The 26,922-nt window shown below is 40.0% G+C and overlaps 1 protein-coding gene across 1 annotated transcript; it reads left to right on the top strand.

Annotated features, from left to right (window-relative positions):
* The first annotated feature begins 638 nt into the window (after window positions 1-638).
* On the top strand, window positions 639-26,922 carry CWH43 (cell wall biogenesis 43 C-terminal homolog). The gene is made up of 16 exons (XM_035551692.2): window positions 639-812; window positions 1,809-2,000; window positions 5,311-5,431; window positions 5,561-5,715; window positions 7,052-7,253; window positions 8,459-8,547; window positions 9,952-10,206; window positions 13,395-13,520; window positions 15,578-15,657; window positions 16,911-17,016; window positions 18,107-18,242; window positions 19,212-19,361; window positions 21,578-21,722; window positions 22,365-22,426; window positions 23,502-23,657; window positions 25,130-26,922. The coding sequence occupies exons 1-16, from the start codon at window positions 770-772 to the stop codon at window positions 25,215-25,217; spliced, it is 2,106 nt and encodes a 701-aa protein (XP_035407585.1). The 5' UTR covers window positions 639-769; the 3' UTR covers window positions 25,218-26,922.

The following is a 26,922-nucleotide window of genomic DNA, read 5'->3' as shown; positions in this document are numbered from 1 at the left end:
TGAGTCACCTCCTGCTTTGCCATCCTGTGGGATGGCAATCCTTTGCTTGTTTTCGTGCTTGCCCGTGGGCGAATGTTCCTTCAATAGCGGTGAGGCAACATCTATTCACGCTCTCTTGTCACCGAGCAGTGAAGAATAAATTTGGGCCGTCCATTTCTAACTCGCAAAGCGTGACTTCCACGAAGAAACACCTGGTTTACCCGAACATCTCTTCACATCATGCTGACCGTGCCATCCCCTCGCCACGGTGCCATCTCGGCACATGCCTGGCCACCATGAACATCTCCAGCTGCACCTCTTCTGGGGCTTGCCCATCTTCGCAGCCACCCCGGGGGCTGAGGTGTGGGTCAGTGCTCGCCCTCACCAGCACTGGAGAGAAAGGGGAAGGGAAAAGAGAAGGGAAGGGAACCCCTGTCCTCAGCCCCCAGCAACCGGAGGCGTGAGGGAGCCGCCATTTGTGCCAGCGACGGCTGCGCGGGCTGAGGCGGGGGAGCGGCGGCAGCTCCGGGGGGAGCGGCTCCGTCAGCCCCCTTCGGAGGCCGAGCCGTGCCGTGCCGTGTCGGGCTATGCCGTGCCGTGTCGGGCTATGCCGTGCCGAGCCGTGCCGGGCACTCCGGCAGGCGTCGCTGCGGCTCCTGGTCCCCGTCGGCCGCGTGCCGGCTGAGGCGGCCGGGGTGAGGCGATCCGGGCGGCGCCTGGCACTCGGCTCCCCGGCGCTCGGCTCCCGGGCGAAGAGGCGCCGAAGCCCCCGGCGAGGTGTGGCGGGGGGATGGCCGCCCTGTGGAGGGCCGCTCTCTCCGAGAGCCTCCTCGGTAGGTGGCGGCGGGGCCGGGGCGAGCCTCCTCCCCTCACGGCCGCGGAGGGCAGCGCCGGGGTCTGTCCGGTAGCAGCCGGTGTGCCCTGAGGGGGACGCGGCGGGGAAGGGGCGAGGGAGCGGCAGGGCTTCGGCTGAGGGGAGCCGGGGGGCTCCGGGGCGCTCCTGAGGGGCCACGGGGAGATGCGTTGGCGAAAGGCGCTTTAAAGTAAGATCACCCCTTGGAAGTGAATAAACGGCTTCTGGTTAGCCTTCTTCGGGTTTAGACCATTACACTTCCCCTTTTTTCTAGTGCCTGTTGACCCTTGGGTCAGTCGAGGAACCCTTGCGTGCTGGCGGCTGATGTTTGCAGGGGTGTTTGTAGGAGCAGCGCTGCCCTGACCAAGCTGCAGCCCTGAGGGTGGTCGCCCTCAGGTCACGCCTGGGGTCTGTCAGCCTCGGGTGCTTGGTGAGCCTCCTGCAGACCTCACGGGAGATCCCACCGTGTGCATGAGCGAGGTGTCTTCAGGGGAGCGGAGCAGAACACACTGTGCTTACAGCCACACCGGGGCTTCTCTGGCGAGCAGAGCCGAGCAGCCTTTCAGCATCAACGCCCAGCCCGTGTGCTAAGCGAGATGTAGTAGAACGATCCATCTAGCCACCCTCAGAGGAGCCCTGGGTCTGTGGGTGGGTTACTTATTTAGGCAGCGCTGTTCCCACTGAGTGCTAACCCTACCCTGGACTGAATTGTCCTTCTCTGAAGATCAAAGTAGGGACCACTGTGGTCTGAGCTGGAGAAGAGCTCTTTTGTTCTCGCCATTCTATTTCCTGGGAAAATGTTTGACTTGAAACAGCAAATATTTCCTCACAGAAAGTGGCTGCTGTTACTTGAACTACTTTCTAATATATTTAGTATTCTATATTTAGAGGTATAAAATGGTATATTTTTAGTAATCTCTAGGAAGCCTTGCTACAGAAAATGTGTGATGTATCTATTTTTTCTTTTTTTTTTTAGGCTACATTTCTTGGTCTCTTTACCATGGTCTGCCACCGATGATCTATTACTTCCCCCTTCAGACGCTGGCACTCACGGGTTTAGAAGTTTTTGCAGTTGCCTTCTTTTCTCCATTACTGTTGATAATCGGTCCTTTTTGGAGGTTGGCTAACAATAAGTACATCCTAGCCCTTCTGAGACTGACTATGGTTGGTAAGTATGCACTGTAGTGACTTATAGATTCCATCTTGTTATCAAGGCATAACAATAAACATTGCAAATTGCCTCAAGACTCAGAGGATTCTGGAAAGACACAGAAATAAGAAGTTCTTGCTCTCATGAACTTGGGCTTTTTTTTTCTCTTGAGCCTGTGGATATGGTCAGAGGAATATTGTTTGCATCCATTATGTTGGCTTTTAGACCTGTTCTGAATAATTCAAGGCAAATCTCATTTCACTTTTTTTTCTAGAGGCTTTTAAATTAGTACAAGTCATGCCCAACAGGAAGAAGTTGTCAATATTGCATGGAAAAGAATAGAGCAGGTGTTTTTTGTATAGCAGTTCTGTGTCTCTGACAGTGGCTAGAGATGAGGTGTTACAGAACAGCTTGGGGCTATGTAATATAAATGTAGTGTGCTGCAAGTGAAATGTTCTTTAATATATTTACTTTTGAAGCTCTGGAATATATGTTTTTTTTCTTCATTTAATGCATCTATGTGCCTGTAGCGTATTGCTGGGGTTATAGACTCATCCGGAGTGTGAAATGACTCTCATGTTCCACCAGTTGCACAGGCAGAACATTTGATGTTAAATTTAAGATACAACTTCCTCACAACCCATTGCACATGCTCCTTCCTAAGCCAAGACTTGCTGGGATTCCTTCTTTCCCTTTTTTGTCTTCAGCAAACTAGCACAAGTCTTATCTCTTGTTGATATTGTGGAAGTTTGTTGGGAGAAGATTTGGCAGCTACCTCCAAGTTCAGAAGCAGGTTATTGCTAATGAGTTTGCAACACCTGAATGAACTCAGAGGAGATGAGGGTATCCATCCTGCGTAGATGGAAAATGCTGCTGCTAAGTGATGTCTTGCCTCTTCCTGAAGCAGCAGTTCCTGACTTCTCATTTATCAATATAAGATGATAATCAGAGAATCACTTTCCATATGATTTTCCTCTTTTATTGGTAGAAGACAGAACAGGATGATCTTTTACTCTCTCTGCATGACTTTCTTTCTTTTCTAAGAATTCCTGTTTCTTATCTCTAGAAATTTGCTGGAATAGAACACAGCTTATTGGTGTCATCAGTTCAGATGAAGAGTAATTTCACCATGTTATTTTCATTTTCTGCTCTTTCCATCTTATCCATCCTAATACTTTTTTAGTTATGTTTTTAATAAGCTTTTCAGTGAGCAGTCTTCCACTTCACCTTTCCGCAGCAGTGCTCAGTGCGTTGCTTTCTGCAAAATCTGCTTGTAGAGCCTAGTAGCAACGTGTAAGCATTTCAAATTGCACTCTGCATTCCTTCAGATATCACAGTAATGCAAAATCTGCCGTGTTTATTTAAGATTAGTCCTTCAGATCATCTTGCTGCTCTTATTAGTTCACTTTGCCAAAAGAGATGGAAATTGCTTAAATGAGTGTAATTCTCATTCTGCTAAATAAAGAGCAGTGGTGCGTAAAGTCTGCTGGTTTATATGTTTGCTTACCTGCATCACGGGCTCCTGATGATACGAACTGTGAACAAGAAGCTAGCGCCTGTGGTAATCATCTGGGGGAAGGATGTGTTAGTGGAGATTGTCATGGGAGGACTCCAGAGCATGGGGAGGCTCAAGCTGTAAGCATCCTCGGGCAGGGCTAACTCGAGCATTGCTATACGCAGATGAGATCTCCCCTTCATTCCTGCCTAGGGTATCTGAAGCCCACAGTGACCATGTCCTCCTGCTGTTTCCATCTCCCAAACACTCCTAATATTGCCCTTGGCAACTCTACACCATATTCTCTACCAGGTCTGCTGTACTGTATTCACCTTTCCAGTTGCTCTACAGCAAGAGTCAGTATTTGGGGAAGATGTAAAAGCATGTTCTTCACCCTCTTTGCCCCTAGCAAGGAGTTTAGCAGCTAGTGGTAATTCTCACTCTTTACCAGAATATTTAGGACTTTTTTTTTAAATGATTAAGACTTTCCTTTATCCATCATTATAGTTCACTTTCTTTTTATCTTTTCAGGAAGATTTATTTTCTCTGAAGCTTTTCTTTTGATTTCTGTATCCTTTCACGCTACTTGACTTTGTGTTCTATTTAAAAAACACAACACAACAACAAACAAAGCTTCTGGTAGCGTCCATTTGAGTCTATGCCTTCAGATAACACGTGGGGTAGATTTACATGTTTGGATAGATGTATGTACATTTTGGATGTACTTGCTGAGCAGCCAAAGGTGTGTGCAATATAAGCATGCAGACCCATGCTAGCGTTAATCCAGCTAGCGCAAATGACAAAAGATTTGAAGAGGCAGTTGTGGATTTCAGCACAACGCAGCAAAAGAAATCTGTGTGCATTGTACATGCAAGCTGTGCTGAGGTCCATGCAAGCGCGTCATTCACTACTCTTGGCTATTTCATTTTGACATCTTTGCTCTTAGCTTTGCATCTTTTGCTGTAAGCAGGATGAGGAAATAGACAGTTGGAGGATTCCTAGCATGCATTGCCAGGATCAGCTGCTCCATTTCTACCCTTCCTTGCTTAATGCCTCATGATGTTTGACTCATACTTTCTTAGCAAATGGCTGCTAGCAAATTACGTTGCTTCTCCTGCTGTTTGCTGCTAGTCAAATTTTGTCACTGGGCCAGAATTTGACACACCGACTGAGAAGTTATGAGAATGTGCATGACCCATAGTCACTTGGATTTTAAACCTGCTAGCTGAGTTTGAAAGTGCCGATAAAGGTGAGGTCATTGTGCCTCGGGAAATGGGGGAGATACACATGCAGCATCTCCTTCAGGGGCTGGAGGAGTCACAGTTCTCAGTAACAAGATGGAACAGGCTCTGAAGCAAGATTCTGGGCCAGAGAAAGTCTTTTTCACGCCAGTAAGACCAATGCTCTAGTAATCCCTATCCAATGTACGGTGGCTGCTCCTTTCGAAAAAGGATAAACCTCAAGTTTTATGGCTTTTGATTTATGTGCATGGTTCTTGTGCAAGTGCATGGTTCTGGAATATCTGTCTGCTTAGGTACTTAACCATAAGTATTTAAATTAAGACATCACTGGAGTCTTGGATGATCTTTTTTTTTTTCTTTTTTTTTTTTCTTTTTTTTTTTTTTTGTGGTAACTGCTATAATGTCACAGATACCCAGTTTCTGTCCAAACCTTTCTTTGGTTTGTTTAAAAGTACGTAGTGGCACGTGTTCTCACATGAATGGCGTAGCCATTCAAATTACAAACAAGATTGAACTAATGCACAAGAAATCCTTGTTACCTGATCCCTGCTGCCCATTAAAAGAACCACTGTGTGTGTGTGTTTGTTTGTAGGTGGCTTAGCATCGTACCAGGCACCAAATGCTCCGATCAGACTCCTCATCTTGTCTGCAGGTGTTTCTTCCTCGTTACTGGTTCAAACAGTAACATGGTGGTCAGGAAACAGTTTACAAAGGTATTTCTTTTTATACTGATGGCATGATAAATGACATCTCTCTATCTTAAAAGGTGTGGTTTTTTCCCTCAAAAAGTAAGATCTTTTTTACCCTCAAATGCATCAGTATTCTACAACTGATTCTTATAGGTTCATCAGGATATGGGGCTTCATACTGGGCAAGATAATGCTGCTTGTTCTTCGCATCTGGTATACATCACTGAACCCAGTCTGGAGCTCGCAAGCTGCCAACACAGTCATACTCACACTTGGTTTTATAGCAGCGGTGGAGCGAATCTATTCAGGTAAGTGCTTTGTAGCAAAGAAAGCAGTTACAAAAACATCCTAAAAGAAACCTATCCGTGTGTCCCTTTTTTCCTTCATTTTTTCCTCAGCAGTCTGTTTTTAGATGAGATGCACGAGCAGTATAGACTTTACAAACAGCAGTGCTTTCATCTTCCCATAACATGGCAGAATCAGTGTCACAATTCATACAAGCTGTAGTAAGTTGGAAATACCAACTAATTGCAGTATCAATAATGCAGTAGTAAAACAAACAGAGAAATAAGAGACCTGTAAGAGAAATATTAGACCTATAAACCCAGGATGGATTATCCTTTCTCCAACAGAAAACATCTGTCGTGTCACTGTTATTTTCTTAATTCAGTCTGCTGTTTCAGTTTCTCTGCCAATGCATATTCTTCGACGGAGACGAGACAAAGAGGAAGAACAGCTAAAGTGGCAAAATAATCATAAAAAAAAATGGAAGAGTGTGCTAGTTGTCCTGGTCAAAATTTGCCCAAGTTCTTGGAGTGTCTGGACAGTTACACAGCACTTGGGGCTGGCATGGGCTAGTTGTTTTCTTTAAAACTGTGAAGGTAGCGTTGCCAAGGAAGACAGGGTGGCTGGGTTGGTTAGTTAGGGCAGCTCATGTTAAATCCTCAGAAGTGCTTTCCTTCTCAGTATAACCTGAATGAATTAATTGAAAGGTAAAACCTTGTCTATGTGTAAGTGGGTATAAATTGTCATCGTGTGTATTGTTTGTAGACTTGTATTGCATGACACAAACTAAGCCTCCACTTTCATAATAATTTAGAAAGGGAATCTCTGCAGGAAATTAGGAAGGGAATCTCTTATTCCTAGGTGACAAAAGAATGTCTATACAACTAAAGGCACTGCCTTCTCCTTAGATGAGTCTCAAGTGATCATCTCCTTAGATGATCTCAAGTGCATGGAAAAAGGAGAAGAGAAGGAAGGGAGTTTTCTGGCTTCTTTGGAAGTGTCAGGTTTTGTTCTTATCGGAGTTTAGAGTTTCAGAGAACAGAATCCTCTGAATGAATTCTAATAACTTTTCTGCTGATTTCCAAAGCCAATTTAACAATTTAAATTCCAGTAGTATGAAGGATAATCATATGAATCATATGAGCAGGTTGCCATTTTTGTACACTTAAGGTCAGTAGCTTTTCCTGACAGACCTATGGAGATATTTTATCTTACCAATTTTCATGAATGATCAGATAAGTTAGCTTTTGTGTCTGAGCCAGTAATTTATTCTGGTAATCTTGGCTATTTCTTTTTCTCAATAACCCTTTTTGTTCTGATTTGACACTTTGCTGAGCTATATTCCTATTCTTAATCTAGGTGGAGACAAGAGGAAACAAGAAGCAAACAATACTGGTAATGGAGTTAGAGAGATTGTTTCCCAGCCTAATTGGCTTTTGTCAGGAATTGCTTTTGGCAGCCTCATGTTTCTCACCGTGTGGATATTTGGCGAGGTCTCGCTAATTTCTAGATGGGCAGTAAGTGGGCATCCACATAGAGGTCCGGATCCTAATCCATATGGGTGAGTGCCTTGTTTTTGTTTGTTTATTTGTTTGTTTTTAATGATTTGAACAAAACAGTAATCAAAACCCAATGCCATAGTGGGTGACAAATTAAAACTCAGCCAGATCAATTAACTTTGCTTATTTTTGCCTGAAGGAAGAGGACAGACATGTTAAATTACTTACGCGTCAAATTACCATGCATTATTGGAAGGAGCTTTCTTGCTAGGGAGAGGACGATGGTATAAAAATCTGTATAGAATAGAAGGTACTTCACGCAGAAGACTTGTGGATAGAGGCCAAGGAGTATTCACTCAGTCCTTCCTTTTCCTTCGTATTCCTTCTTGGTTTCAGATATTTCTAAGCATTGCATCTATACAAAAAAAAAAAAGAAAAATCTTAAAAGTTTTATGTTCCAGAATGATTTTTATTTCAACAATAATAAAACCTGATCTGCCACCCTGCAAAATGATTTTTAAGTTAGTACTGAAGTTGAAGGGCTTATGAACGAGATGTATATCCAACAGGCAGTAAATGAATCTAGCGGTTGTCTTCATTGGGAAGGCTGTACAAAATAATATACCTTGGAGAGGCATGCAGATAAAAACCCAAAAACAACAAAACACAAAGTGTGCAATATTAAAAGATATGCTTCTGTAGAAGTTTTAGGCATTAAGAATATAGTTTTAATGCTGTGAATTGCTCACTCATGTTCCAAAATCTAGAAAGAGAGTAGATTAGTTATTCTGATATTCAAGTATGTGTAGCTGCAGGTGAGATAGTTCATAGTTTGGAATCAGCACTCACAAGAGCTGCTCAAGATTGCGAGCAATCTTAGATGCTGCAGGGTTCGTGTTTGAAGTGAAGAAAATGCTTCTGTTCAGAGGGGATTACTCCCTCTCACTTGATCTGAGTTGTTTTTTTTTTTTTTTCCTTTTGTACCCAGTACTTCAGTGATAAGCTTCTGCTGCTGAACACAGCTTGCTTATACACTGTGATAAACTGCCATTATTTTCCGGATGGTTTTTACAACCAGTTAAGGGGAACTAACGTGGCAGGGTGTGAGATGAAGGTATTTTGTGCTCAAATTGAGAACTATTTTAAATAAAAGGATTATAGAATAATACCAACCATCCTCGCTTGTATGTCTGAAAGTTTCTTTTTGAATGTCAGGTGTTTATGAATGTAATGTACAATTTCTTTTCCTTTTTTTTTTTTGTATCAGAGGTACAGTTCTGTTGGGCCTGGCTCATGGACTGATGCTTTCATTTTGGAGTTGGTCTTCTGTTGCCAATTTTGCCTGGTTTCTTATAGGTAAGAGCAAATCTGGAACAGAATTTTTATTTCTATTACCTTATTCCTTTTAGTCATGCCCTCGCGCCCTACGCTGCTTGTCAGAAAAGTCCATCATTAATCAGAGCTTCCTTTTCTCTGTCACTGCCTGTAGCATCCCCACGTCCGCCCAGTTGACTAAAGGTTGCAGGCTAAATTTCCAGGTAATTGCAGAGCAGCATTGTTCTCTTCAGAATCCCCTGCTGAGGTTCTGTTCCCAGGAGCAGCATCTCAGTTCTCATCATCTGCATTGTGGAAGGCTACATCTAGGTTTCTAGGGTTGAGGGGACACAAACCTTTGATTCCACAGGAGGCACGGTAGCTTGTAGCATAAAGAGCAGTCCACATGAAGGCAGGCTTACAACCTGCTTCCTTAGTTTTTTACTTACCTCCAGGCAGTAAAATAATATGAATATCGAAGCAGTTCTGCTGAAGTAATGTATTTGTGAATCAGTCTGCATACAGCGGGTCTTGGGTGATGGGAAAAGGGATGAGTGCTGGATCTAGACATCCGTTTTCAGTTGGAATGAATATATATGTTGTGGAGCAAGTCAGAGATGGAAATTGTTCTGCTCTTGACTGGTGGAGAAGTGTTTTTTTCCATACTTTCTCCGCATGGATGGATGGATGCAATTTGGTGTAATTTGTAGGCCCCTCTAAGAGAAATTTACTGGTATAAATGCTGGTGGTTTTTTTTTGTCTGCTTTTTTTTTTTTTTCTGTCTTAGCTATTTTAGCTCATGGCTTTTGGATCTTTTTATCCAGAAGACAAGGCAGTACTTTCTACAAAGGTTTAGTAGTAATTGGGACCTCAAAATATGGAGTCCAAAGGACGTGATGCATTATGATTTGCTTTTTTCTCGTTCACCTTCTCTTTCGGAGCATTCACGAGCTAACACTTTCAAATTATTCTCTGCAGCCTTGAAAACGAGGAATTTAATGCAAACTGCATTTCTCCTGGGACGACTACTCTGTGGGAGCCAAAATCAAATATCAAATATTGGGAAAGTCTCAGTAAAGACACAAGAGTTTGGCAATGCTTAAACCATCGTTTGCCCTGATAATTTACCTTTAGGTGCAGGTGCTAGTCTTCAGAGATCTGTATTCAAATTGTAATATGGCTCTTGCTGATGTTTCGTTGCAGTCTTTTTGCTGCACTGTTGTCAGCTCAAGAAGCAAACTTGAAAAGAATGCAGCTCTGAGAAAAGTGAGAGGCTGTTTTTGGCTTTTGGGAATAACTGGCCTTCTAGTGGTACAGTTCTCATGTCTGCAAAGCACAGTTATATTTCACACACTTTTTTTTTTTTAAATCTTTCCTAGAGAGAATATTTAAAAGAAGAGTGCATATAATGTAGCTGACTCACTGTTCTTTTCTATCCCTTCACAGGTATAGCGTCTTCAGCTGGTCTCCTGTATTTACAGACCTGGAGTGCTGCCGTTGCAGGCAACATTCTTGCTGTCTTTACGATGTGTGTGTGGCCTCAGCTGGCTGGACACTTTGTTAGCTGTCTGCATCCTGCAAAAGCCATGAGTACAGCCATGTTTGCCTATGTTCTTGAATTATTCTTCTGTGTATGGTGTACAGCTTATAAATTTGTTCCTGGAGGAATTTATGCCAGAGAAAGCTCCCATCTTCTTTTAGGTACATTTATGACTATGAACTACTAGTAATATGCTTGCTTTAGCCTCAGATGTTTAAAATGTGTCTAGCGTATAGTCTTTCTAAATGCTCAGCTCCTGTTTGATTTACTAAAGAGTTTCTATGAGAAAATTATTGAGACATGAAAAACAATCAAAACACACACACAAAAAACAAAAACCCAAACCAAAAACAAAGAAGGAAACAAAAACCCACTGCTTGTTTCTTTACTGTTAGAAATAGTTTAAAATGTGGGCAGAAAATGGAATTTAGTTGAGGGAAAAGGAAAAAGTGAAAAGAAAGTCTGATAACTAAGTGCACCTCTGAGGAAGAAATGTGTTAATCAGTCACCCTAAAAATATGGCTGCTCTGCAGTTCAGGGTGTGACTGCACCTGTGTGCTTGCTGCCTTTGATAGCAGCTTGGTACCTCAGGTAACAATGGGGTTGCTGGAAACTCAGGGGTTCAGGAGGGCTGTGAAACGTTGCTGGGGCAGTAACATAATTCAGTGCATTATTCAGTCCTGCTCTGAGGACCAAAGTGCAGCATCCTGCTGATCTAGCTAGGCTGCATCTGAGAGCTGGGCTTCGTTTCCCTATAACAACAGTACCTCATGCTGTGTGGACATAACAGCAAGTTTGGAGGAACGTTGGTAGTCTTGCAGTGTCAGAAATATAGAATCATAGAATATCCCGAGTTGGAAGGGACCCATAAGGACCATCAAGTCCTTGCAGACAAAGAGGAGGGGGATGGGAGAAGAAAAGAAATTGTCAGGTATTTGCCAATGAGGAAGAACTGAGGTGAGCAAATATAAAGGTTTTAGCAAAATGTTCCCTTGATGAAGGTGGAGAGGCGGAAGTGAAACCAATCCTTTCTGGTTTTGTCTCCAAAATAACTTTCTTAAAAAGTGTGAATGTGTTTCAGTAGCATATTTCACCAACCATACTAAGACAATGCTAAACATTGTCTTGGGCAAAGCGTGTGGCACATTTGAAAATGTGACACATCATCCTATATTTTGTTTCGAACGGATTAAGGAATGCCGAGTTAGACTTGTTGCTTCAGTGGTTTCAGATGTCAGAAATGCCTTTGCAACCACTTTCCGTCAGTGGTTCTTAGTTTGCGTGTAGTCCTTCACGTGTTACAGCAGTCACTCCGGTTTCAGTTTGTTGTGTTCTGAGGAGTGCTCCTTTACAAGTGTTGCAGTTTTCTGTGTTCTGAAAGCAATCTGGGTAGTCTGTAGAAAAGGCTGCCTCAGTTCATTTCATTTTATTTTTTGGAGTTACAGGAAGAAAGCGTGTGGTAGAGAAATGTCAGATGCTTTCTTGAATAATACTTTGACAAAAGAAAAGCTCTTACACAAAATCTCTCTCTGTCACTTCCTTTGAAATACACTGACGATTAAGTCACCTGGCTGGATCATGGGATAGTAACACAGACATGGCCTTCCTTAACTTTCTCTTTGGCTAAAAGAAACTTGTGAGCTGACCCTATCTCGGCTGATGGCACTACATGAGCTTATTCAACCTGAGAATCCAATTTCTGGCTTTTTGATGGCATCTCATTGCTATCAAAGACACACAAATTATACTATGAGGCTATGTATTTATTGCTGTGCTTCTTCCCTTACAGCCTGGCTTTCTGGCAAACTGCTTGTTTTCTTCTGCTTTCTTTCAGGTGCAAGTGTTTATTTCTTGCTTTCTCCTCCTGTCCAATATCCTGCCTTTCTCTTGCCGCAGTCTGGGTAGGGAACTGCACTGGGAGAAGTGACAATGAAAGTAAGATCGTTCTGTTCAAAACTTCTGTGCTATTTCACTGTGATGTAACATAATGCTCGGGGTTGGATCCCTGGTTGTCCACTGACTTGTGGCTTTGAAGTAGATTCCCTTTGAGAAAGGTTTGTTTGTGCCCATTTTTTTATTAGACTAGACCCAGCTTCCTGGTTTGCCCCTAACAGAGCAAGTAAGGGCCGTAAGAAAATAATGAGTAACAAATATTTTATCTTCAGCTATAACTCTGAAATAAAACATGACTTGTATAGTTAATCATGACACAAAGGTATAGAGGATGTAGACCTTTTCCAGAAGAGCTCTTAGCCAGTTTGTTAGGCTCCCACATTTTCTTTGCAGGTGATGGAATGCTTTAGCTCATAAGGATAAGAGGTTGTAATATTAGTCCGCACTACCCATGGAAAGGAAAATGTACCGTCATGGTGCATGACTGGTGCATGAAGCCTTACTAGCTTTTAAAATGTACCTATAGGTGGGCTTAGTTGTCTGTTCTTGAAAAGCACAGCTGCTTCTCTTGACTGTGGAGGAAACGAATACAAGATGCCGCCCCCTGTCCTGCTGTAGTCTGCTTACACCGTGTCAGAACGAACTGTTGAGCAATTGCTCCTGGAGTACCTGTATTAAAAAAAAAGTTACTTTTACCTTGGTGACAAAGCAGTTAACTTGCAGAGTTAAGAGGCATCTAGAATCAACAATAAATATATATATATTTCATCAAGCTGTTGCTGTAAGAATTGTAATAGATATGTTATTTAAATGCTCTTGTCTGGATTAATTCTGGAAAACTTTGGAAGCACTGGGCTGATCTGAGAGCTGGAGCTGTCGGTGGGAGCCTGGACGTACTTAGCATGTTCTGCCCGCTTTGTGCTAGCCTTTTTGGCATAGAACCACGAAACTGTACTGCAGTGCTATTAAGATCAGCCTTTGTGTTAGCTGGCTAAACGTTCTGTGGAATAATGTGTAGAATAGGTGTTCAGTGGAGTTTTAAATCCTCTCTTAGCTTTGAATTCTTCCTGCAGTGTTACTGTTTTGCAAGTAACGTTTTTGAAATATTTGTCATTAGTGCCGTGCTTAATGTCACAAGCCGATTTTGTTGGAAGCAGTGCTTGTGTCAGCAAGTGCTACAATGTAAATTAAAACTATTAATGTTGAAGTGCTGCAGGCATAGGTGAGGTGAATACTGACAATGATAAGTTAGATTGTCAATTAATCTCGTGTTGCCTGCATTACTACATTTAGTATGGCATTTATCTGTTTGGGCTTTGACTGAATTGTCTTTGTTGGTGAAGCTGTAAGGTTGAATGTAACACAGCAGCTGGGAGTTTATAAATGATGTATATATGAGCAGTGTTTAATATGTTAAAACTCTATGAAAAAAACAACTAATGACCTATTTTTACAGGTTTTATTATGTTATGCATTGGGCTAGACTTTCTAACAGGATCCAAGAAAGACCTTAGCTTCATTTTTGAAGTGAAAAACAACCAAAAGCCACTGTTCAAAAGGAGTAAAAAATATATCAAACTACGTAAGTGTAATTTTTCTCCCTCTCATCCATGACTCTAAGAATACTGCCTGAGGAAAAAGAGTACAGCAGTGCAGTGCTTTGCTCAGATGTTTTAGAAAGGTGGGATTTGGTGCTAGTTCCAGAGGCAGACCTGAGGTCGGTGTTGCCCAGGTTCTAGTCTCTCTGTATCTTGAGATCTACTGGATGTGTACACAGAAAAAAAAAAAGAAGAAGAGAAAAGAAAGAAAAAAAAAAAGACTTGTCAGCCCATTCAGTATGTTGATTTGAGCAAGTCAGCCCTTTACAGAGCTGTGTTAGCTGGCTGGCAAGGGGATGGGTCCTGGATGGCCCAGGAGCTGCCCTTCTGTGGGAGGAGGCAGTCCTGCAAAGCTGATGGTGAATGACATCCCTACACCACCCTGATTCCCTGCTTTGCATTCAGACCAGGCCCATCGTGAAACTTTTCTCATCTGCCCATGAAGTTTCCAGATAGTATGTTTCAGGTCTGATTTTGTTTTTCTTAGGTTTTGAAAAGAAACTAAAATGTTTTGATTTCATTTTGGGTTTTAAACCACTGGAATTCATCCAAGTGATGCTTTCAAGTATTTGGCTATGATTATTTGAGCCTCAGATTTGTTTCCATTGTTAACTTTTTTTAAAGAAATCATGCAGCATTTTTCTGATCTGTTGATGTTGTAAAGTTTGGTAAAAGAAAAAATGGCTAGTGGCTAGGGCATGATAACCCCACAGAGATCAGGATGCTGAAGGTTCAAGTTCCTGTATCTTTTTTTTTCTTCTGTGATTTTTGGATCAAATTGCCCATCATCTGTGTGCCTCGTTTTACCTTGTTTGGAAAGTGGAGGCAGTAGTGCTTCCGCTTTACAGGGCTGTTTCTGAAAGCTTTGTGAAGCTCTTTACCCTAAATACTCTAAATAAAAGAAGAATATCCTAAATACCCTAAATAAAAGAAGAATATCAAAGCACATGTTTGTGCATTACAGGAAATGTGAGCACCAGTGCTAGTGGTTTAAACATTACTACACATGAAAAAACATTACATGAAAGTGAGTAAAGGCTTGAAAATATTGTCTGTGACAAAGCAGAGCCTTTGCTCAGCTAATTTTATGACATTACAACAGTAAGTCCTGTATTTCCCCATCATGCTCAGACTTGTACTTTTTTCTCAGCTTCCCCTCTAAGCACCTTTGCATCTTACAGACTATGAAGTTGCTTAACATTTACTAATACAAAGAGCACGTCCTTTCTTCTGACATCATCCACAGTAAAATTTATTTAAATCTGACATAAAGTTGTTCCAGAAAACTTGCATAAAAATAATTACGTCTGTTTAAAGATTTGATGAAAGAACAAACTGGGGTTACTGAAGTCATTGTAGATTCTGTATGCCACCGTATAAATGAAATAACTGCAGAGGAGTTTGATCATCAAATTACAGTGTGCCAAACACTGACGGCTCGTAAGTGTCCACCGTGGTTATTTGGAAGGCTACAGGAGCAATGGGAAAGCTCTGAATTTGCATTCTGTGAAGCCACAGTGCCTTTCCAAGAACCCACCAATGAGGGTACTTACACAAGAACTGCCCTGGAGGTCTGGCAGGGATCATATCTTTCTGAAATCTAGAGGCTTGTGAAGTAAACTAAATTTTATTCCACACATTATGTTAATACAAAATAAAAGATGCATGCTACAGATGCGTATCTTGAACACAGAGAGGGAAACACTGGAAAGTTTACATGATGCGCTTATCTCCTATGATGTCTTCTTCAACAGGTATGTTTTTTACACAAATATTCCAGGCAGCGTTGGTGTATTGTGTCTGCTCAGCCCCTTCTGTGTTGGAGAATGGAAGTGTGTATCTGCACACATACCGGTATTCTTAAGTACACAACTTTGGAATGGTGTTATCACTGCCATGTGTGGAAATTTAAATATATACTTTCCCCATTCTATGAGTAGCACGCCTTAGAATGACCGTATATCCAGATCTGTTTAACTGCAATAACAACTTTATTTCCTCTTACTTTAAAATAAACTTTTCCGTGTTTCTCTCTTTCAAGTGTTGTGGCTGTTTGTTGGTGTTGGTTTGCTAGGATTGGGTCTACGTTATAAAACTTACGAGAAGAAGTTGGGCCAAGGGGTGAGTAGCATGTTTGTGAAAATGGTAACTTTCAAATATACAGTGAAATGTGCTTCTGATATCTTAGGTTTGTTGGTTGTCGTTATACCAGTATCCAAATATTCAGCAGCAGTAATTCAGAAATAAATATGCAAAAAGTTCACTTTGTGAATTCATACTGAATATAGGAAATGTTTGGGTCTTTGGAGGTTTGTTGTGCTGCTATGAAGGAAATAAAATCATTCTAGAATGCTGAGAGATTCTTGCCTCATACGTTTGATTTCAATACTACTTTTATAAATTAGTTTATTTTAATTACATTCAAAACTGGACTGGTCAATGCCATTAGCAGCTTGATCTTGCATCAGAGAGGTATGCCCTGATAACTTCCTGAGGCCCTTTCCAGCTGAAAGTATTCTTTGTTTCCGTATTTATATGCCTAAGTCTGAACTGAACCTCTCTGACAAGTTGGTTGACCTAGATTAGACTAATTAAGGAAGTTGGATAAAAATCAGAAGATTCCAGTTTCCTATCTAGTAAAAAATCGAGTATCACAGAGATATTAACAATTAAGACACTTCGTGTTCACAAAGTTTAGCAATTAAGTTACTTACAAGTTGTCTGAGAGTGTTGTTTACATAGTTTGTAATTTTAACTCAAAATTAGAGCTGTTTTTATCAGACATAAATTAACCTTTCCATTCCATGACTTTGCTATTGTAAAATCAAACTTTTGATGCAAGTGGTTCAAATTACGAATTAAACTTGTTTTCTTTCGGTGATAGTCCAGAAATGGTCATTTGAAGCTTGCTCTTGACATGTTTTCCTGTTGGTAATTTCTTTCTTAGAGAAGTCTCTGATGACAAATGCAGGAAAAGATGCAGAAAAAATGATGAGAGCTGAGTAGAAAGTGTGTGCGTAAACAGTTGGCTTTCTTTTTAAAACTCATCGAGGATTGTAGTATAGAAAATGGGTAGTTACTCTTAGAAAGATGACAATATTCTTGGTCTTTTTCATGTCCATATATTTACTGTTACTTGTACAAATTCATTTTAACTACAGTGACTTTTCTCCTCTTGATAACAGCACAGATTTTTCTCAGAAATGCCTAAAGACTTTTGTAATCTTGACAGCTGTATTTGTAAAATATGTTGGTTAAAATATCTCCTCTTGGGTGTCTTTTATGGCACCACGTATCTGACATTGTTGACTGCAAATATACAGTACATGGAAATCAAATCATAATTAACTTTTTTTGCACTTTATTTTTTTGAGGTTACAAAAAGAGACTTCTCTGCTATGATCTGGCCTTTTCGATTTGCATATGACAATGAAGGATGGTCTAATTTGGAAGGATCAGCTAATTTGCTCAATCAGACAGGTAACTTTTTTCCCACTTAATTTATATGTCAGAGGCTACATATGAAGAAACAGAGAGAAGCAAGAACATCTAGCTGGCTGAGTCTGTTCTTACATTAACACAAGATCTAGTGGTTTTCTCCTGAATTTGTGAGCTGTTCCAGTACGATCACTTCAGTTTAAAAGCTATTTACAGAGGCAGTCATTTTTTCTTAGATATTAAAGAGGTTTTTGGTTGGTGGAAACACTTTACTATGTTTTCTTTTTGTTTGCTTGCTTGATTTTCGTTGTGTTGTTTTCTCTTATATTGCGAATGAGTCACTTGTCTATACAGAAATACTTTGCATAAGTGAAATAATGATAGATAACCTTCCTTCAGGCATGGGCTGGCCTTTTCTAGCCGCTGGGTTCCTTCAGGGACCAGATGTCTTCCTGCACTTGGCAGCTAAATCTGTAGGAGAACCTGTCAGGTGGCAAAACAATACCTCAGTATGTAAACATGGAGGGACAACAGTGCCCTGAGAAAGTGAGATGGCTGTGGGTAGTCTGCAATTCACTGGAGCTGGGAACCCTTCTGTTGCCATGCCTGTGTGCCGGTGCCAAGGTGCTGCGGGCTAACCAACTGTTGGGACAGCAGCAGCCTGCTTCCTCTTGCACATGAGCCTTTGGAGTGGAATAAGATTTGGCAGATGAAGGTAAATGCAGATATACTGTGCAGTGCTTGTTCATTAAGTTGAAAGCAGTGGACACCCAACTGTGCTGTTAATCTGTGTACATACAGAATACCTAAATGCTTTTGAAATGCACCGCGCTACGTATGTGTAGGCCAGCTGTACAGTGCAGTCTCACGTGTGTCTGGTTATGTGGCAGGGAGCTTTGGCATCCAAGCGTGAGGATGTCTCCATCAGAGGCTGCGTAGCCTGTGACAACTGGAAGTCTGGGCATCGGTTTGTTGCTGGTGTAAGACTGGTCCCAATTGACTCCTGAAGGACTTGAGTCCATCCCTGTGTAATCAAAAGGGAAATAGTGCATTCTCTAGTCATTCATGATTTGTGTTTATAGGTCATAGTTATACATTTGTAAGGATTTCTTTTTTTTCCCCCTCATTTTAGGTGCAGATTTCATCACTATTCTGGAGAGCGATGCCTCTAAACCATTTATTGGGAACAACGATCCAACAATGTGGCTCGGAGAAAGACTAGGATTTTACACAGATTTTGGTCCAAGCACAAGAGATCATACTTGGGGGTGAGTCACCTTTACGTGCACAGTGACAGTAAATAAAAATAAATACTCCACTAAAACACGAACAAAGAATAATCGGAATAATAATCACCTTAATCACTTGCTGGGGCTTGTCTTTAAGAACTTGTTCTGACTCCCTAGCCTTACAACGCAATGCAGATGAGGGTTTCTCTTTGTTAAATGTGATCGGTTCTTGATGCCTGTGCCTGCAAGCTACCTCGGTATTGGTGATGCAGAGTATGGCATCCTGGCCCTCACTGGAAGTTTGGAAGTTGGATTTGGAAGTGTGACATTCCAAATTATGTTTCTGATTCGCTTTTTTCGTCAGCTCTGAGAACTTTAGATTTCAGCCTTCAACGTGTGATAGCAGTTGGAAAGTGTAACTGCACTCGGAGTAATTACAAATTTTGAATTCATTAAATTCAGCTTGGGAAGTGTAGTGGGAAATGGACATAGAAAGGCACATGTCTGTCTGACCAGAACTTTTGTGTCTGCTTTTACTTTAATGCTTGACCAACTACTAGTTGGATATCTTTGAATATTTTTGCAGTCTGAAAAATAGTGGCTTATGATGTGGTGGTTTTTTAGGGGGATTTGCAGATCTCTGTGGGAGGTGGAACTTCCAGTGAAGTTGCAACGGCTATTTTATTCTTCCTGTATGTGAGGAGAATTCAGTAACTTTCCTCTTCAAGAGCCTGTATCTTTAAGTGGTACTAAATGAGATTTTTTTTTTCTGCACTATTTATGACCTATTCATATCACCTTTGTTACCAATTTCTTTTGGGGTGAGAATGAATTTGATAATGCTTTTTTAGATGTGTGATTAAGTAATGTTTTAGTCAAAAAAAAATCTTAAGTTCAGAAAAATCCTCTAGAGATGGTTTGAATTCTTTTGGTCACATTTATCTGCTTAGTTCAGATTAGCTATGCTTATCAACTACAAAAAGTAACTCTTTCCCTCTTTTCATGTAGTATTATGGCACTGTCAAGGTATCCAATTGTAAAATCTACCCACCACCTTCTTCCATCTCCGGAGGGAGAGATTGCACCTGCCATCTCCATGACCGTCAACTTCACAGGGAAACTGGTTGATTTTGTTGTTGCTCACTTTGGAAATGAAGAGTGGGTATTCTATTTATTTATCTCCTGTTATGTATGTCGTGCAAAGTTAAACATAATTGTCATCAACTTCTGGGGTTTCTTTTGAATTCTTTAAAATCTGCTATAGTGCTGGTTCTAGCAATACACATTGGAAAAAATACTGTGATCTAACTAGCGGTTAGAAATTTTAAAGCCTTTTTTAATGGGATGAATGTGTCTTGCAAAACTTGGCTGAGCTCTATATCCAAGTTAGTAGAGATATGAAAAAAATACTGTTCTGCAAAAACAGGAGCAGGGCTACCGATACATCTCAGGCCACGAGAGCATCCTTCTGAATTTCTGCATCCGTTATATTCCACAATGAGTGCAGATAGTTATGGATAGCTAGCATTAATGGACAACTGATGTTTATTGAAATAAAAAGTAACAATTCTGAAGCCTCCAAGAAAGGACAGTGTCTAAACAACAACAAAAATATACATTCAGTGTCTTTCTGACTATATGAAACTGGAAATATAAAATCTGATCTCTGGATTTGGAAATAAAGAATTATTTTATCAGTAACTCAAATATGTGATGAAAAGGACTAAGGTGTATCTTTCAGTTCTTTGCTTTAAAGCAATGTCTGAGTTATTGTGTAATGAATATTAATAAGGGATAGTTCTGTGATGCTCCATGTAGTTGTATTTTCTATTTGCTGCAATATCTGAAATTATGTTTCTGTCATTTGTTTTAAATTTGTTTTAATTTACGGAGAGACAAATTTATGGATTGGGTGCAGAGTATAATACACAAAGAAGCTTATCAGAAAGCAGTAGGAATTCTCGTTATCCCATACATACCAAGCTTCTTCCTTCCTTTTCCTTTTGTGGAAGCTGTGCTGCAAGCATGCAAATTGTTTATAGATCTCCCTTTTACTAAGCATATGTAATTGTCAGGAACCACTCCCAGTCTGAACTCTACAAAGAAATTCCATTCTGTGTTTCACGCAGATGATTGGACTTGCCTCTCTGAAAAACTGTTTGTCAAAGCATAAGAAAATTGCTCTGTATTCCCCTCTCATGGAGACCTAAGATAAAGATGAAGGAGAAAATAGGAGGAGACACTTGGGAAACAAGCACAAATTAGATTGTGTTTTGAGATTAATGGATTTTATAATTAAATGCCATATACAACTGCTTGTTTTTCATCTGTCATTGCTGCTTAGAATGACGTAAACTAAGATACTAGATAACGGGGGATTTTTTTAAGACTGTTTCTAAAATGTGGGAATATGTCAGTGGTGTCCTTTAAAAGAACCCATCTTCTTGAGAGGCATGTCTAGAAGGAGCAGCTAGCTGAGCAGGCAACTTTACACATACCTAAGTCAGGCTTCTGTTGAAATGGTCTTTATCTCCTCTCCATCGGCTCCTTCTCTCTTATTCGTTTGGCCCACTCAGAAGTACTGCTATTTAAAAGCACAGTATTTCAGCCCCTGTCTTCTCAACTTGCCGTCTCAATGCTATGCAGCCCAGTCTACCAAAATATAGAAGAGAACATGCTTTGTGCAAGTGTTTAAAGTTATTAACATGCAGAATCATGGAAAGAGAAGCATCTTTGCATTATATTATGACAAATCCAAGGACAGGAACTGGATTTCGGTGCAGTATTCATCCTACCAGGCTCTGCTTACACTATCACTTTCGGTCACATTGGAACTGTTGTGTAAATCTTGTTAAAAAGATGGAGAATACCTGGCAAATATTCTAAGCGTTAATGGGATGACATAGCTCTTAAGTTATATCTCATAAATCATGTGACTCAGACTTTAAGACTACTTTTTACCATGATCTGTCCATCATAAAAGTAAAAGGTTTTGTTGGCATACGAACTCTTTATTATGCAGCAGACAGTCTGTACTAGCACAACTACATTTCAAGTGCAGGCAGTGACAAAGCCTCAGATAACCAAAAGAACTCACATTTCCTAGTAATGAGATAGGTATTAAAAAACAAAACAGTAATGGAAAAAGCTGATAGTATAATGGTTAGGAAGAGAACCGTGATTACATCCACCACTACCATGTGGCTTTTATTCAACGTGGTGATCATCTGGAATCGGCAAGCTTTCTGTTAACTTTCATATTCTCTAATACTGGGGAATAAAAACGGTGTCAGACTCATTTCTGGTGTGCTATGATATAGCAGAAAATCTGGGCTTAAATACATGTATATTAAAGTCTTTCCCAATTCTTTCAGAGAGGACTTGGACAGAAAACTTCAGGCCATAGCTGTTTCAAAGTTGTTGAAGACTAGCGCTAAGCAAATTGTATTTCTAGGATACATCACTTCAGCTCCTGGATCCAGAGATTATACGGAATTAATAGAAAATGGAAATGTCCAGGTAATATAAAAATAGTGCTTCTTTCAACAGTGAGAGAGAGTGTATATTTAAACATTCAATTTAATGTTGCAGTGTGGTAGCTTAGACACACAAGAAGATGCACACAGATTTTCAGATACAGTCTTCAGCTACCTCATGAAGTGCTGTAGAGAAGATGGAGTTATGTGTTGAAAAGACAAGAGGCAATGGACTCCAGCTGCCATGAGAGAAATATCAATTAGATGGTAGAAGAACAAATCACAATGAGCATTGTCAAGCATGAGAAGAGGGGCCCAGAGAATTTGTTAAATCTCTATCCTTGGAGATCTTAAAAGCTTGGCTGCATAAGGCCCTGAGTAACCTGCTCAAAGTTACTTTGAGCATACGGTTGTGAGTGGGTGACCTCAAAAGGTCCCTTCCAACCTGTAATTCTGTGATTGTTTTGTTTTAAAACAGTTCTGCAATTTGGCTGTCTGTCAGGAGGTCTAAAAAGTCTGATCTGTCTGTGTCTAGCATAGTGGGTTTTTTCCTTTCTACCTTGCTATCACATTTTAGGCAAAACATTTTTCTACACTAGGTTTGTACACTGGTTCTGTAACTGATTTAAAGCCTAACGATAGGGAGAGCTTGTCTTGTTTGACTTTTTTTTTCTTTCACTCATAGGATATTGACAACACAGATCGTGACAGGTGGTGTAGCTATATTATGTATCGTGGAGTAATAAGGTATGTTAAAGAGGAGCATTTAGAAATTTGAGTTAAGTATCTTTATGACAATAAATTTTATACCTTGTTGTAGGTAATTGTGTAAGAGTCTTACATCCCTTAACAAATGTGTATGGAGAGCTAGGTATCTTATGAAATAATGTGAAACACTGATCTCAAAAATAATTGGTGTACTTCCAAATATAATTAGCAAAGGCAGTGTTAGAGTTTCATCCTTCTGTGTCAAAAGGCTTCAGACCTAAACTGCTTTGGTAATATAAAAATACTTTTTCTCCAAGATCCAAGCTCTGGCTTTGCAGCATCACTCTAAAATGCGAAGGCTAAGCCCTAATTTGTATGTGACACAGAAGATACAAATTATAAACTATGATTGTAGGGTTCATTCAAACAAAATGCTGATCTAATCGAACCAAGATTTATGCTGGATTTAGTGGAAATTTTAACTGTGTAAACCCATATCGGAGCACTTGCCTCTGCTGGGACCTATGCACTCCATGTCTTGTAAATACCAAGCTCCTTGTAAATCATTCTCTTGGTGATGTATGTACCAGAATGTAATTAAGCTCATTCCAAATTAATTATGTAAATTCTGCAGTGTTAACAGGAGTAAACCCGGTAAACTAGATAGCTGTCTTAAGTAACTGTATTGAGTAGAAATACCCCACCATTTGCAATCTTATTTTATTCGTTGTTCATGTTGCTCATGTTTGAATTCCTTTCTTGAATTTCAGAATTTCTTCAGTGAAGTTGGTGAGCTTACAGGAGTATGCATATTCTAAAACTGAAAAGTTTTAAAACTGAAAAGTTTTAAAACTGAAAAACTGATTAAGTTCCTGTATCTAGAATTTATTCTTGTTGTCAAGCACTAAAACTTTCTCAGTTGTTCTGCTTGTGACATTGTGTTATGATGCACATGCTTATGGAGCACATTAAGATTGTGGAAGGTGAGATTCATAGACATGAAAAGTTACATTTATAAGTTAAATAATAGGATTGGGAAAAAGTGACATGAATTAAGAATGTGGTGAGACTGCCTTGAATTATTCTTCAAGCTAACTCTTCTTGAATCTGACAGGTTGGGCTATGCCCGCATATCTCATGCTGGTTTAAGTGATTCAGAAGTCCAAATGGCCAAATTTAGGATCCCAGATGATTTAGATAACTATGTTGATAATGACAGAATTGTTACTGATCCCAGCCAAGTTCCCGAGGACACCCATTTCAATCCCAGGTCAGTACACCTCGTAAGAAGTTAAGGGGATGATGTACATGACACCTAGGAACAAAGTAGTTCTCAAAGTCGGAGGTACTGGTCTGTACCAAATTAGGAGGCAATGACTTCTGATTTGTAATTCCATTTTTACCATTAACTTGGCATGTGCCTTGGGAAAATCTGTCTGCTGTGTTGCACCATAAATTGAAGATAATGTTTATTTCACCCAGATAATTAATTTCTGAGATTGTTTGATAGGGATATTTGCCAAGTGGTGTGGGAACTCTTTTTACAGATGATGGGAGATCTCCCACGTTTCTCAGCACTCTGAGGATCAGGAGCATAAAATACCACTAGTTAGAACACAAAATACAATATATGTGTTAAAATACTTATGCAAAGAGTAGTTAAAATACACTATATAACTGGAGCAAATGTCAAACTGAATGCCTAATGCAGTTTGTTACTTTTGTCCAGAAGAAAAAAGGACGAGGTTTTAAGCTGATGTTATTTTTCTACTGGCATTGCATAACTAAAAGAAATATGGAGAAAGGTGTTTATTTTGGATCAAATATCAGTGGAGAGTCACGAGGTTTGAGATAGATGTTGCCACAGAGTGACAATTTCCAACAATGCTGAACTTACTAAGTTAACTTATTTCTACTTTACACAGTACAGAATATATATAATATATATATTTTATATGCACCAACAGTTGAACTTACTTTTTGTTAACCACTCAGTCACTGGCTTCCTGCCTAAGCAGGGATTTGCCTAGTCTTTTCCACATGATGAAACTTGCCCAAAGTTAGAATTACACTTTCAAATTTTTCAAAGTTGATTTCAGCACAGACTATTTTTTTTGGTCCTGATTTCTTTATGGCTGCCTGTAAGCAGAAAAAAATGGTAGTCTTTAGGAATAAGTTTAACTTTTTCTCATTATAGTTCATTTGAAGCACAATGGTACTATTTCTACATGTTACTTAGCACTGATAGTTTGTGTAAGTACTACATTTTACTTTCACAAATCCATCTACTGTAATAGGCAGTGGTCAAAATCTTCAGGTTTAAATACAGCATGAAAAAATACAATTTTCACCATAATTTTCAAAGAAAAATCTGTGATATTAACAATAGAGCTGATTATTTGGATACTGTGGAGAGCAAAACACTATCTCAGTGGAAAAAAAATCGAGAGTGTACGATTTTACTGGATAAAAGCCCCCCTCACCTTTGTCAGCTGGAGTTCCATTTATAGAGCACCCATAGCATTAATCCAATCAGTGTAATTAAATGTCTCCATCCTCGGAGACCTCTAGCTAGCTAGCTGACATAGATTATGATTTATATGTAAGTAGGATTATGGTCTATTTCTGAAACAAGCTATCTCAAACATTGAGAAATATTAATTATACTACAGAAGTGCGTGACTTGACTGTGTGGGTTAAATCATATTGTAATGATTTTGCTTTCTTGAATATTTTTCTTAGGTTTGGATCTTACAAAGATGGACATAATTATGAGCTTATTCATCACTTTCATATGAGCACTCCTAAATATTTTAAACGAACGAATTAGAATGAGAAAATAACATATCACTGGGACCAGCAAAGGTTTGTTGTTTGAAACTGAACTAGCAGCCAAAAAGACTACATTGTTTAAGAAGGAGGAACTCCCACGCTGTGTAACACTGAACTTCTGTGTCATAGTTGGTGACTCTCTTCTTTAATGAGTTGTCATCACTGTAAGAGAGGGAAGTTGCAAACATTTTGATAAACCGGTATCCACCTGGGCCAGACATCTGTTTTGTATGCATCCAAGCATGGGTGGGAGCTTGATTTGGAATAACTTCCTCAATTTTATTGAACGTATCCTATACTGTACTTTTTCAGAGTTAAACGGGCCTATCCTTTTCAGATATGACCCCTTTCCTCTCCTGGTAGCTCCTTGGAAAAAATACATGCAAAAATATGCAAAAACTGTGTTTGAACGAGAGTATGCACTTTTGACTTGAATCTGCTGCTGAACCATATTTTATTCTTAAAGAAATTTGGTTTTATAGAACAATTTGCAGACGATTGATATTTATAGTATTGGTGAAAAGGCTGTGACTCTTACAAACTAACAAAATATTAGACACTGCAATGTTTTTACAAAGAGGATAAAGTATTTCTGAATAACTATTATTTATGACCCATGGGCACACTGCAGAAGAATTTATTTAAAAACTCCTGCTTACCATGACAAGGTTTCTGTGAAGAGACAAAAGCTGATTGTAATTTTTATTTCGTGCACTTCCAGCAGTTCTGTTTTGCAAATGCCAGTAGCCCTGGTCTCTCCCTTCTCACAGCCTGCATCAGCTGCTGATGCTGGCACCAGCATTGCACAGTGGTGCTGAGTAACCCCACTTCTTTGCTGTATGCACCGATGCTAGCTCTGACTTATGTCCAGCCACAGGTTTGCCTTTCCACAGCATGTACAAAACATAACATTAACTTGCCACATTACTTAATATTTTCCACAGGCTGACTCTGCAAATAGCTTGTAACACGAACAGTTTATTCATGTGAGATGCAGGAAATAGTATTCATAAACATAAAAGCTTGAAACCTTTTATTTTATTTTAAATGATTAAAAAATTAGAATCAGGGCATTTTTCAAGAAGTCAGACACCAAAGCACAAGTTGTGGTAATGGATCAGGCTATACATCATCTCTGTGTGTAATCTTCAAAGTCAGTGTGCATACTTGAATGGATTTTCAACTTCCACAGGATTTAGAAATGTTCTCCCCTTCCTGAAAGCTGAAGTTAAAATATTCTGTTCCTTTGAGTAACGTAATGTTGGTGGATCTGTACCTCATGATGTCCACATATCCCACTGTATGCAAATGTAGTAAGTATCAATTATATGTCGGCATTTGGATTACTGTCTCAGAATGACTAAGAGAAACTATGACCATAAGCTGTATGTATACTGCTAAAGCTAAACCTACGCTTGATTTGTCCTTGAACCTGCGCGTTGTCCTAACCCCCTGTATCTGCCTGGTTTAGAAAACAGTGCAGTCCACCTCTTAGTCGCAATCGCTATGTCTCAAACTATGAAAGAAATGTGCTAGAACAGGTCCTGCTGCAGGGGCATGTGACTAGTCCTGTTGTTGTCTAATCCCACTCTTCATTTCAGCTTTCAAAAGGTACTGTGTTATGAAATAAAAACGTCTGTGGATATCTTACACTGTACGTTCAGAGACATGAAAAAATAAAATGTATGAAATAGTCATGTTTT

Source organism: Cygnus atratus, chromosome 4 (genome assembly GCF_013377495.2).
Source record: "Cygnus atratus isolate AKBS03 ecotype Queensland, Australia chromosome 4, CAtr_DNAZoo_HiC_assembly, whole genome shotgun sequence".
Taxonomy (NCBI): Eukaryota; Metazoa; Chordata; class Aves; order Anseriformes; family Anatidae; genus Cygnus; species Cygnus atratus.
This window is presented reverse-complemented; position numbering and strand designations above follow the sequence as displayed.